General features: G+C 37.8%; 1 protein-coding gene across 3 annotated transcripts in view; it reads right to left on the bottom strand.

Annotated features, from left to right (window-relative positions):
• Nucleotides 1-4,968: 4,968 nt before the first annotated feature.
• Nucleotides 4,969-13,499, bottom strand: part of TMEM126B (transmembrane protein 126B) — a 10,426-nt gene continuing 1,895 nt past the window's right edge. Inside the window, exons 2-6 of one of the 3 annotated variants that reach the window (XR_002825482.1) lie at nucleotides 11,304-11,425; nucleotides 9,493-9,689; nucleotides 8,107-8,218; nucleotides 7,401-7,719; nucleotides 4,969-5,382 (exon numbers count right to left, since the gene is read on the bottom strand). Coding sequence is in view for 1 of the 3 variants with exons in the window: in XM_004385505.2 (XP_004385562.1) it covers nucleotides 7,533-7,719; nucleotides 8,107-8,218; nucleotides 9,493-9,689; nucleotides 11,304-11,425 (618 nt within the window). In the remaining 2 variants the exon portion in view is untranslated. Of the gene's footprint in view, nucleotides 5,383-6,202; nucleotides 7,720-8,106; nucleotides 8,219-9,492; nucleotides 9,690-11,303; nucleotides 11,426-13,499 lie in introns of those variants that run through there. The other 2 variants (XR_002825483.1, XM_004385505.2) reach the window with 2 other exon arrangements.

Genomic DNA, 13,499 nt, shown 5'->3' with positions numbered 1-13,499 from the left:
ATGAAAATTTAAAATTATGTATGTGGTTTTCATTATATATCTATTGGACAGTGCTGATTTTGAAGATACATCTAAACTCAATTAGAGGGTAAACACCACCCAAATTTAGTTAAATACAGCAAAAAAGATTAACATACCTAAGAAATCTTAATTATTATTCCCCCAGATTTTTAAGCAACTGATAAAGTGTTTATACTGTTTACCTATCTCAGGTTGCTTGACCTTTAGGTTTCATAGTGCAAGGAGATCTATAATTGCAGTTTCTAACCTTGCACCGCTATAAAGATTGATTTTCATGAAAGTGTGAAAAAAATTCGTATAGTCTTTCTCTCACACACTCTGCCTTCCCTCTCAAGGTTTAGGCAAACCAACTCCTAAATCATATTACTGTGCCCACTAGCTTGGCCTCAATGGAATACCACCAGGGCTTCTCTATAACTGTCTACATCTTAATCATGTAGAAACTATAAAACCACCAACCCTGGTAGAGAATAAGGAAACCTTGGTGGTGTAGTGGTTGAGTTCGGCTGCTAACTGGTCAGCAGTTCGAATCCACCAGGCGTTCCTTGGAAACCCTATGGGGCAGTTCTGCTGTCCTCTAGGGTCGCTATGAGTCAGAATTGACTTGACAGCAACAGTTAACGGACAGGGTATAATGGGAAATAAAGTTGAAAAGGCAAAAAGGAGTTAGAGAATGGAATATCTTGAATGCAAATCTAATGGTTTGCTCCCTTTTATTTGCAGGAAGATATTAGTTATGGTAGATGGGAGTGAAATAATCATACTTGCATTTTAATAAGATTCATGTGCTACAGAAAAAAAAAAATGGAGGTAATTCCAGAGACAGAGGTGTTAGGTGTCTCCACATAAAAAACTCAAAAACATTTTAAACTCAAAGGTATAAAATCAAATTTATCCTTTTCCCTTCAGATCTGGACCCCTACTGTTCCTTATCTAAGGTGATGGTGCCACCATCCATCTTGTTGCACAAGCCAGAAGCCTGACTCTCTCTATATTACTCTCTATTGATTTTCCTCCTAAATATCCTTTACAGTAACCATCTCTCACCTAGGCACTGGGCGGGGGCGGGGTGTGTGTGACTCTAACTGGTTTCAAAGTTTCCACTCTTGGCCTCTTTTCAACCATCTCCACATAGAAGCTATGGAAATTTGCCATGTCAAGCTTGAGTTGTGCATAGAAGATAGGGGGATTACAGGAAGCTAGGAGCTTACCTAGAAATGTGGTTGCAAATCTGCAATGTCTATGTAGCTTGCACCAGATAACCATAAGCTTGTTCTTGGAAATAGGAAAGAAAATTTAACAAAGCATATTTTTCTCTGTTGCTAAAAAATGAGTGCAATTGTTTTGATGTTATAAAAAGCTTTGAGAAATGCTGAAAGGGGGGGAGAAATAATTTTAGCATCTTAGAGCCTGTCTGTACACTTTTTAACAACAAAATATTGGCCCATAAAATAGCTAATCCAAAACTAAGAAAATGGAATCTGACTGCTTGTTATGACCTCCACTACCAAATCTAAGCCTCTAAGCCAACATCATCTCTCATCTGGACTATATCATATACACCATCTGTGTTGTAAAGAAAATTCCTGGGAAATGGCCCTGACTTCATCTCCACATCAATCTCTTGAAAATAGTTGATCCAGGAATATTACATATTTTTCAAGAATGATAATCCAAAACAAAAGACTTCCAGCTCCCAGAAATAATGGAATACCTTATATCAGACAGACCCTATGGTGGATAACAATAAACTATGGGCAAAGTATAATAAAGAGATTTTGTGAAGACACTGGAAAGCAACCAAAATCATGCAAACATAGAAGGGATACAATTCTTGAAAGAAGGGAAAAATACTGGTGAAGTTCACATTTATCCAGCTTTTTCCCTGAAGGTACTACCCAGTCTGCACGAAACATGGGGAACAGAGTGCCAGTATATAGCAGTATTCTTTCTGGGCTAAAAACTCAAAGGTTGGGGGTTTGGGAATAGCAGAATAACTGGAAATTGAGAGGGGGTTCTGGAAAAGGAAGTGACAGAGATGTGAGGGGGGGCCCAAAATCTGTGTAAAAATTCCCCTTAATTCCTTGATTGACATTCTAAGTGGATATGCATGGAGTGAGACCTCAGGGAACCCAGTCATGAGCAACAGCTGGAAGAACTGAACTGTTATTTCAGTAGCTGTCTGATGCTGAGAAGATAGTGTTTTGAATGCAAATCTTCCCAAGTTACAGGGGCTAGGTAAAAACCTTGGGCATTTCATTGAACCTCAGAAGGGCCACAACTCAGAAGACTATACCCAAAGGACGAAGGGATATGTCCTAGAATTAAAGGCAAATATATGTATATATATTTATATATACGTATATATATTTATATATACGTATATATATTTATATATATACGTATATATATTTATATATATACGTATATATATTTATATATATATATATATATGTAATTGACCCAACCAATAAAAGACTCAAACCAAGTCTCCACAGGCTCAAGGTGATCTACCAATAATTTAATTGCTTGATGGAACAAAGCTCAACACTCTTCAGAGGAGATAAAAGAATCCAGAGTTGCTACAACATATCATCTACGATAGCCAGTATGTAATAAAAACTACTGGATGTGCAAAGAAACAAAAGTTGTGATCAGTAGTTAACAGGGAGAAAAAGTCAATGGAAACAGTTCCAGAGATAACCCAGATGTTGGATTTAGCAGACAAGGACTTGAAATAAGCATAACTATGTTAAAGAATCTGCAGTAAAAAATGGATATAATACATAAACACCTAGTGAAATTCTGAAATGATACAGAAGTTCTGAAAAACAAAAACTAAAAAATTCAGTTTTTAAAATATAAAGTTCACTGAATGGGATTAACGAAGATTAGTAAATGCAGAAGAAAGGTACAATGAATTTGAAGACACGGCAGTAGAAATTATCTAAATTAAAGCACATCCAAAAAACCCACTGCTGTCGAGTTGATTCTGACTCATAGTGATCCTATAGGGCACAGTAGGACCGCCCCATAGAATTTCCAAGGCTGTAAATCTTTATGTCAGCAGACTGCCACATCTTTCTCCCACAGAATGGCTGGTGGGTTTGAACCACTGATCTTTTGATTGGCAGCCAAGCACTTAACCACTGCACCACCAGGGCTGCTTCAAACTAAAGCATACAGAGAGAAAAAGATTGAAAAAAAAAATTAACAAAGCATCAGTGTCCTGTGGGAAAATATCAAATAGTCTTACATATGCATACTTAGAATCTCACAGATAGAGGAGAAAGATAATGGAGCGGGAAAAATATTTAAGGAAATATTGGTTAAAAATTTTCCAAAACTGATAAACAAATACAGTAATCCACAGATCTAGGAATTTCAGGCAACCACAAACAGAATACATACAAAGAATACCACATCCAGGAACATTATAATCAAACTGCTAAAAGCCAAAAATAGAAAACTTAAAAGCAGCCAGACACATTACATATAAAACCAAAAAAACCAACCCGTCGCAATTACCGAGTCAATTCTGATTCACAGCGATCCTATATAGAGATAAACGACAAAGAACACATTGTTGTTGTTAGGTGCCATCGAGTCAATTCCGACTCATAATGACCCTATGTACAACAGAATGAAACACTGCCTGGTCCTGTGCCATCCTCATGATCGTTGTTATGCTTGAGCCCATTGTTGCAGCCACTGTGTCAATCCATCTTGCTGAGGGTCGTCTTTTTCGCTGACCCTCTACTTTACCAAGCATGATGTCCTTCTCCAGGGACTGATCCCTCCTGATAATGTGTCCAAAGTACACGGAAGTCTCGCCATCCTTGCTTCCAAGGAGCACCCTGGCTGTACTTCTTCTAAGACAGATTTATTTGTTCTTCTGGTAGTCCATAGTATATTCAATATTCTTCGCCAACGCCATCATTCAAAGGCATCAATTCTTCTTCGGTCTTCCTTATTCATTGTCCAGCTTTTGAATGCATGTGAGGCAACTGAAAATACCATGGCTTGGGTCAGGCACACCTTAGTCCTCAAAGTAACATCTTTGCTTTTCAACACCTCAAAGAGGTCTCTTGCAGCAGATTTGCCCAATGCAGTATGTTATTTGATTTCTTGACTACTGCTTCCATGGGCATTGATTGTGGTTCCAAGTAAAATGAAATCCTTGACAACTTCAGTCTTTTCTCCGTTTATCATGATGTTGCTTATTTGTCCAGGTGTGAGGACTTTTGTTTTCTTTACGTTGAAGTGTACTCCATACTGAAGGCTGTAGTCTTTGATCTTCATCAGTAAGTGTTTCAAGTCCTCTTCACTTTCCGGCAAGCAAGTTTGTGTCATCTGCATATCGCAGGTTGTTAATGAGTCTTCCTGCAGTCCTGATGCTGCATTCTTCTTCATATAGTCCACCTTCTCAGATTATTTGCTCAGCATACAGATTGAGTAAATATGGTGAAAGGATACAATCCTGACTCACACCTTTCCTGATTTTAAACAATGCAGTATCCTCTAGTTCTGTTTGAATGACTGCCTCTTGGTCTATGTACAGGTTCTGCATGAGAACAATTAAGTGTTCTGAAATTCCCAATGTTATCCATAATTTGTTATGATCCACACAGTCGAATACCTTTGCATAGTCATTAAAACACAAGTAAACATCCTTCTGGTATTCTCTGCTTTCAACCAAGATCCATCTGATGTCAGCTGACTGGAAAAGATCCATATTTGTGCCCACTCCAAAGAAAGGTGATCCAACAGAATGCAGAAATTAGTGAACAATATCATTAATATCACATGCAGGTAAAATTTCACTGAAGATAATTCAAGAACAGGTGCAGCAGTGCATCGACAGGGAGCTGCCAGAAGTTCAGGCCTGATTCTGATGAGGACGTGGAATGAGGGATATCATTGCTGATGTCAGATGGATCTTGGCTGAAAGCAGAGAATACCGGAAAGAACACATTACATATAGGGAAATGATAATAATAATAAATGATTTCTCATTAGACACAGTGAAGCCACAAGATGATTGTATTATAGGGCTGCTACAAATTACTACAAACTATGTAGCTTAAAACAACAGAAATTTATTGTCTTACAGTTCTGGAGGCTAGAAGTCCAAATTCAGGTTGTTGGTAGGGCTGTGCTGTCTCTGAAGGCTCTAGGGAAAGGTCCTTTCTTGTCACTTCCAGCTTCTGGTAGCCTCAGGTGTTCGTTAGCATGTGGCAGCATTAACTCCAATCTCTGGCTCTGTCTTCACGTGGCTGTCTTCCCTCTATGTCTCTCTCTCTCTCTTCTTTTTCTGACACCACTCATATTGGTTTAGGGACTACCGATAAGATTCATGTCCTACAGAAAAAAATAATGGAGGAGATACTAGAAACAGAGATATTAGGTGTCTCCACATTAAAAAACTCAACTTCTTTAACTCCAGTATGACCTCATGTTAACTAATTACAACTGCAAAGACAATAGGAAATTGAGAAAGTGGACAATCTGCATTTATTGATAATGACAAGGTCTAGGGCAGCATAGTTCAAAAGAAATATAATCTGAGTCACATATATAATTTTGAATTTCCTAGTTACCTGTTGCCGTCGAGTTGATTCCAACTCATAGTGACCCTATAGGACAGAGTAGAACTGCCCCATAGGGTTTCCAAGGAGTGGCTGGTGGATTTGAACTGCTGACCTTTTGGTTAGCAGCCAAACACTTAACCACTATACCACCAGGGCCCCAAATTTCCTAGTAGCCATGTTAAAAAAGTAAAAGGAAACAGGTGAATTTACTATATCTTATTTAAATCCATATATCTAGAATAGTTAACATTTCAATATGTATTATAAAAGGTTGATTATATTGAGATATTTTTCATTCATTTTTACACAGTAAATCTTCAAAACCTGCTGTTTCATACTTGTAACACATCTCAGGTGAGACTAGTTACATTGCAAATGCTCACTAACTGCATGTGGCTAGTGGGTACTATATTGAACAGCCGAGGTCCAGAGTATGACCATGGGAATAAATGGCTGAGGTAGGGAAGAGTCCAGGGTATTTGATCACCTGTGTAGATATCGGAATCACCAAGAATGTATGTAGTCACTACAAAGAACGTGGTAGATCTATATCTAATGACTTGAAAGGTTTCCACGGCACATGGGGAAGTGAAAAATTAACTTCCAGAATATGCATAAATAATCTCATTTATGTAAAAACAAGTATATATGCCCATTTATCAGTATGTGTATTCAATGAAAGAATAAGGAATGAGGCATGCTAACTTGACGGTGGTTACCTCTGGCGAATGGAGTAGAAATAAGATGTAGTAAAAGTGAAGAGAAACTTTCAACTCTTGCTGTACCTACTTCTGGATCATTTGAATATCTCACAATGAGAAGATATTCATGTACTCATTGTGTAATAATTTCTTAAGGCATTAAAATATGAAAACAGTCTATCTATTTGACTTGGTTCCCGCCATCACCTACCCTTTCCTCCTCAAAGGGTTTCAAGTATCATGAATTATTCTGAGAACATAGAGCAGGACAGCTAACTAGCCATTGTTTTGATTAGCAAGAGGGTTTGTGATGTCATAAAATGCCTTGTTAAGACTTCCACCTCTGCTTTGAATTGCTTGGGGCCTCAGATGAGCAAGTCTTTAATCTCAAGGTGAATATGGTTAGGACAGGGAGAATGAGCTCTGAGGTTCCATTCTGTAACTTATTTTTATTGTCAGTGTTCACTTCCTGAAATAAGATAAATATGTAGCTCAGGGATGACACAGCAGACTCTTAAAAAGCATACTGTGAGCTCTTTATTTAGATTTTAATCTTGAGGGGAAAGACTAATAAATTTGTATCCCTGGTGTCTATCTTAATGCATGGCAAATAAACATTTGATAAATATTTTTTAAAATAGCACAATAAAGACAATTTGTAGAAGAAACTAGAATCACAGTTAGCATAGAGGAGTGGGCTGTATGTCATTTCCATCCCTTGCTTTCTTATGAACTTCCAACTCCTCCTTCAAAATTTATTGAAAATGTCACTTTTTTCTCCCATAGCCTCCCTTTCTGCCTCAGTAGTTAATAATCACATTCTCAATACCCCCACAGAATTATGTGTATACCTCTCAAACCCTCTCATACTATGTTTCTTACTCCTCTTCTCGTAAGTTCCTTCTGGGTAAAGACCATTTCTTACTACATGTTAACAAAGTGCTTGAGGCATAGCAGGTGTTCAGTAAAGGTTTGATGAATGAACGAATATATAAATGGATAGATCAGACCTTGAGGCCCCAAACTTATATATACAAGGAAAGATGAAATTTAACATTTATTGAATTACTGAGTATTTATTGAGTACCTGTTATATACCAGGCAGAATGGATAGAAACAAGTTGCCTGTCCAGAGTTACTTTTAACTCTTTCAGCACTACCTAAGTCCTCATCATAAAGAAATCCATTCTGCTGATTTTAGCATCCATCCATTTGTTGGTTAATCTTCATGTAAAGTCTTCTTCTCCAGAGTACTTTCAAACACTGCATAATGCTGCAGACCATTAAGTATTCCAATGAGCATTTGAAAGACTAGAGGAAATGCCATTGCTTTCACCTCTGTTTGACAAAGCAGCAGCCAGTGGAGTAAAACCCTTCCTTTTGGTGGCAGTGTAACAGTATGATACCTAAAAAGGAAAATGAGTTTGATCACTTTTCCTGGACAAATATTCTGCAAAAAGTTCATGGATTTCTCCTAAACCGATAATTAATTTCTATTCTAGATGTATCATGTAGTTAGTAAAAAAGTTAAAAGTTAGCTATTTGAAATATTAAATGATTATATTTTAGTTAAAATATGTCACTGATAGCTAAAGAATAAGGAGAGTTTATTAACCTAAAATAAAAGAAGAAAGGAAGGGTAGGCGGAAAGAAGACAGGTAAGGAAGGAAAGAGGGAGACGAAGTGGGAGGGGAGAGGGTAAAGAGGAGAAACGGAAAGAGGCAGGGGGCAGAGGGGCATGGGGGAGAGGGAGAGACACGGAGAGAGAGAGAAACATGAACGGACAGACTTACTTGGCTGCCAGGCGTCCATTTTTGGAAAAAGCCAAAGCACTGGGATATAGAACACCGCATACTAAGCCAACCAGTGAACTTCTCACAACACAATTCTCCTGGCTTATATTACCTGGAAAACAAAAAGTAAATTTGGTCTTCTTTTAAAACTCAGGATAAGAATTAAAATGACAGTCTTGTGCAGCACATAGTAGTTATCTGCACTGTCTTTAACCCCTGTGAAACAGCAGAAAGAATATTGGAAATTTAAAGTCTATGGCACATAATAGGCTAAATGCATCAAGTTTTTAATATGCTTTTATTAGACTGTCTTCTAAGGAGAATTACTTCTTACATATTTGGTTGTTGCAGAAGCAATATGATAATGAAAGAATACTAAAGTAGCAGTCTAGACACCTGAATTCTAGATTAATACATTTTATTGTCTGCTATGTGTCCAGTATGTGATGGGTGCTAGGTGCACAGAAGACCTTCTGGTCAGTCTACCAGGGAAGAAAGACATAAAACAAATATTTAAATAAATAATTTTAAGTGTGCACAGTGTACTGAAGGTAGTGTATAGAGAGTATACCTAGAAACTTCACCTACGCTGAGGGAATCAGAGAAGGTTCCTCTGAGGAAGAGATATTTAACCAGGGACCTGAAGAATGAACAAGGGTCAGAGTCTCCATCAATTGCTAGTTGTGAAACACAAGTAAGAGAAAAAGGTAGGAAATAACATTTATTAGAAACTCATAATATGCCAGATACGGTGTTAGGCATTTAATGTACAGTATCTCGTAATTCTCACAATACCCTGTGAGGAAGTACTATTAGTTTTAATTCATAGATAAGACAATTGAGGCTCAAAGATTAAATGACTTGCCTTATGTCACAAAACTTAAGTGGTGGGAAGTAGGATCAGAAACCATGTGTGTAGGATACCAAAACCTGCTCTTTTCCCAGTATATTATGCTGCTGCTTAGTGTACTGGAACATGTTTGCTTAATTGTAAAAATCTGTAAAAAATGGACAACAGTACTTGTCTTGCCTAATCCGGAGGATTATTGTGAGGATCAAATAGGATAAAATATGTGAAAGTACTTTGTAAGTGGTAAATATACAAATGTAAGGGATTATTATCAGCACTAGGAACAGTATAGACTGTGAAACCTGCAAAAGCCAGAACCGGTATAAGGCAGAAACCTGTCAGAAAAGGAAAACTAAAATATTTTCCACTAAGAAGTTAGAAAAGTGGTAAGACTGCAACCTGTCAAAGGTGGAAAACTGTAAGATCTGGAAAAACAAGGCAGTCCTATTGAGTTCCAGCTCTCACAGGTTTCACTGTATTAATGAATAACTTTACTTAGATATAACCACATTAAACATTAGTAAATTTAAATTTACCTGAATACAAAGCATCAGTTACAAAGAGTTTGTAAGTAACTATAGTAGACAGAAACGGAAGTGTAGTCAACGATGCATAGGTCTTCAAAGCATCATGTTTAACCTTGAAGCAGTATCTGAAAATGAAGTTTGCTAATATTCCAGAGAAACCAGCTGTTGTTCCATAAAACACTGATCCATATATATTTAAGTTCTTACTAAGAAAAATAACAAAACAGGAAAAATTAAATTCATCATAATATCCTCCTAATGGATGCATCTTTTCCTTGGTCATTTGTTATTACGTATTTACTCAATATCAAGTACTTCTTGAACACTTATTATATGAAAGGTATTTTTTAAGTGCTGAGGATGGGGCAGTGAACAAAGGAAGAAAAAAAAAAAAAACTCCTACCCTCATGGAGCCTGCATTCTAATAAGATATAATTCTCTTTCTGAGATTATTTAAGGTCATTCTGAAATGGAGCTCTTTTAAAGAGAATAAATTCTGGCCAATACATTGGTGATTCAGAGGTAAATTTCTCATCTTACATGCAGGATATCTGAGTTGGATTTGCAGCCAACGCACCTCATGTTCAGTCACCACCCGTCTGTCAGTAGAGGATTGCGTGTTGCTGCTGCTGAACAGCTTTCAGCAGAGCTTCCTGACTAAGATGGAGTAGGAAGAAAGGCCTGGTGATCTACTTCTGAAAGTCAGCCTATGAAAACCCTATGGATCACAATGATCTGATCCGCACTCGATCCTGGGAATGGTGCAGGACCAGGCAGCATTTCATTCAGTTGTGCATGGAGTCACCATGAGACAGGGGTCGATTCCACACCAGCTAACAATTCTGGCCACAAATAAATATAAATAAATTCTGCTGTTGTTCTAAGTTACTGTCGAGTTGATTCCGAGTCCACGGCAACCCCATGTGTTACAAGTAGAACTGCTGTTCCACAGGGTTTTCTTGGTTATAATCTTTACAGAAGCAGATCTCCAGGCCTTTCTTCCATGGTGCTGCTGGATGGGTTTGAATCACCAACTTTTAGGTTAGTAAGTAGTCAACTGCAAACCAGGGACCTAAATAAGTTCTAATGTAGCCAAATTTTATGAGATGCTTAAATCCAAAAATACTGCTCCTGCTACTAATATAATTAATTTGCATAAGATCATCAGAAAAAAGCTATTTACATTTGGTTAGGCCTTCTAGAAAACATCTATTTCTTAGTGAGTCCAGATACATTAAAATAATTTTTCCAAGATTTCTAAAACTTCATCCAAAGAGATCTGATAGACCTAGTTTTACTTATTGTGACCTCATACCTAAATTCAGAAACTTCTATAGGATCAACTCATTTGATTTTATTCTTGAGCTTTATTAATCTAAAAGTTGAAATGGTATATGAGTCTATATGTTCATCATGGCATCTGTATTTCTTTTTTGCTGTACCCAGTACTGAGGCTGCAGTAATCAATCCTGAACTGATTTTAATTAATTATAATTGATCATGAATTAAATATACCCTACAAATGGTTTTCTCCTACTTATTTTTAATTAAAAAATATTTATTGCTCAAATAACGTTTCAACATTTTGGAAATTTTTTAAGAAGCAAAAGAAATTATCCACAATTCCAATATTCCAACAAACCGCTGTTTTCATCTGTCCATTTTTCCCTCCAGTTCTTTTTTATTTTTTCTAAATAACTTTCTTCATAGCCAACTCAACGAAGTTACCACAATAGGATCTTAGGTACTCCTCAGAAACAACAGCAATACAGAAGATCGGTAAATAGTTATTGATTTTTCAGTCTGGGTGTGTCTCTTACTTTTCTTTTCTAAGATATTCCAATTTTTTTTCTATAATTTCAGTGACTGTTGGTCTTCTGAATTTTGCATCTTCTAGAAAAGACCTGGGCTGACCATGAGTGTATGTTGCCATCTTGATGTCCTGGAAAACACAAAATTCCAAAACCATAATAGCGAATGACATTAGTATTAATTAAAACCTTATCATTTTACAGATTCAGATTAAAAAACAAATGTGACAGAGTCTAGTAATGTGAAAGGTACTATGTCATATGCTTTCACACACTTATGTTAATGATTAACTCAACTTTTACTGAGCTCTTGTTCTCTGCTAGACAATGGCTTTTTTTGATTCATATAATAACCTTGAGAAATTGGTAGGATAATAACCCTCTCTTTTTACAGATGAGAAAACTGAGGTTCAGAAAGGCTGACTTGCATTAGGACTTAGTGTAGAAGGATAATTTACTGAGATTTTTTTTTTCCTCCTTACAGTATTCCCCTCTCCCCACTCCAAGAAGGTCACCAGGCCCTTTGTAGTTCTCCTTGCTCCAGCATTTCAGCTAGGGGATGAGGAGGTGGAAATCAGTAACTGCTTGCTGACAACTGTCTCTATCCTCTGACTCTCATGAAAGCTTAAGCTCATTTTGGAGACTATGTTGAGTTTCCTGGAGAGGTAGGAGAGAGCAGGGACTGTCCTGGAGAGTAGTAAGAGAAAATCAGAAAGAGGGATACTGCACCTGGCACAGAAGACTTTGCAGGAAATAGCTATGTGGTAGAACAGAGCCTGGACCCATGGCACTAGGATCCAGGGTTGGAAGGTTCCTGTGCCCCAAGTTTGATATGTGAATAGACATTTGCCGCTTCAGGAGACCATGAGGACTTGGCCAATAGCATCTTAACAGAAAATGGTGAGGTTTAAAAAAAAAAAGGAGCCCCAGAATGGAGCTCTTATGAATGTTTTGCTCTGGGTTAGACTCTAGGACCTCTGTGAAAAGTCCGAATAATAACATCTGTTAAATCTACCACTCTGGCATTATGGGGTTCAAGAGTTGTGTTTAATTTCATTTAAATGAAGAAATATGACATTTTTAGCAAATCCTAATTTGTGGCTGCAAATGTTTACATATTACATCAGTAAGTGGAAAGTCTCAATGCAAAGTTCAATGCTTTTTCCTCTCCCTATATGCTCCAGATCAGCCAATGAATAGATAAAAATGTATGGCCCTTCACAAATTTACACTAGTCTCCATTTTAATAACTTTTATAGTCAAGGGCATATACTTAGTCTCAAATTTCAGAAGTCCTGGGCAAGAGAATTTGAGTGGATGAAGCACAATGTGGAGTTCCTGGGTGGCGCAAATGGTTAAGTTAACTGAAAGTTTGGTGGTTCAAACCCACCCATAGATGCCTCTGAAGTAAGGCCTGGCCATCTGCTTCTGAAGGGTCCCAGCCTGGAAAACCCTATGGAATGTAGTTCTACTCTGCACACATGGGATCGCCATGAGATGGTATCAACTCGATGGTAACTAACAACAAGCACAATGAGGATTCTCTGAGCAGTGCAAAAACAGTTAATGTGCTCAACTGCTAACTGAAAGGTTGGAGATTCAAGTCCACGCAGACATACCCCTGAAGAAAGTTCTGGCAATCTACTTCAAAAAAATTAGCCATTGAAAACCCTATGGAGTACAGTTCTCTGACACACATGGGGTTGCCATGAGTCAGAATCAACTGGACTGGATGCACAATGAGCACAGAAGATACTTAATAGTATCAGTGGTTCTCAACCTTCAGTGGGGAGTTTGTTTGAAATGCAGTCTCTTGAGCTCCCTATGGAGATAGTTGGATTCAACAGGAGTGGGGTGAGGCCCATAAATCTGCATTTTAATAGCACCCCAAGTGCTTCTGATGCCAACAGTCAATGGACACATTTTGAACATCACTAAAATACATGTTTGCTGAATGAGTGATCTGTTCCAGTCCTAACCCCAACTACTAACGGGCCATCCATGGAATCAGCATCCTGAAGGTACGGGTTCCTTTGAACGTTCTTATGATTTTACACACTGAGTAATAATGGACCAGTTTCTTTCCCTGTGGGAGCCATGATGGTGCAGTCGTTAAGAGCTCAGGCTGCTAACCAAAAGGTCGGCAGTTCGAATCCACCAGCTGCTCCTTGGAACCCCTATGGGGCAGTTCTACTCTGTCGTATA

Source organism: Trichechus manatus, unplaced genomic scaffold, assembly GCF_000243295.1.
Source record: "Trichechus manatus latirostris isolate Lorelei unplaced genomic scaffold, TriManLat1.0 scaffold00140, whole genome shotgun sequence".
NCBI lineage: Eukaryota > Metazoa > Chordata > Mammalia > Sirenia > Trichechidae > Trichechus > Trichechus manatus.
Note: the sequence above shows the minus strand (reverse complement) of the source record. Positions and strands in the feature narration are given on the sequence as shown.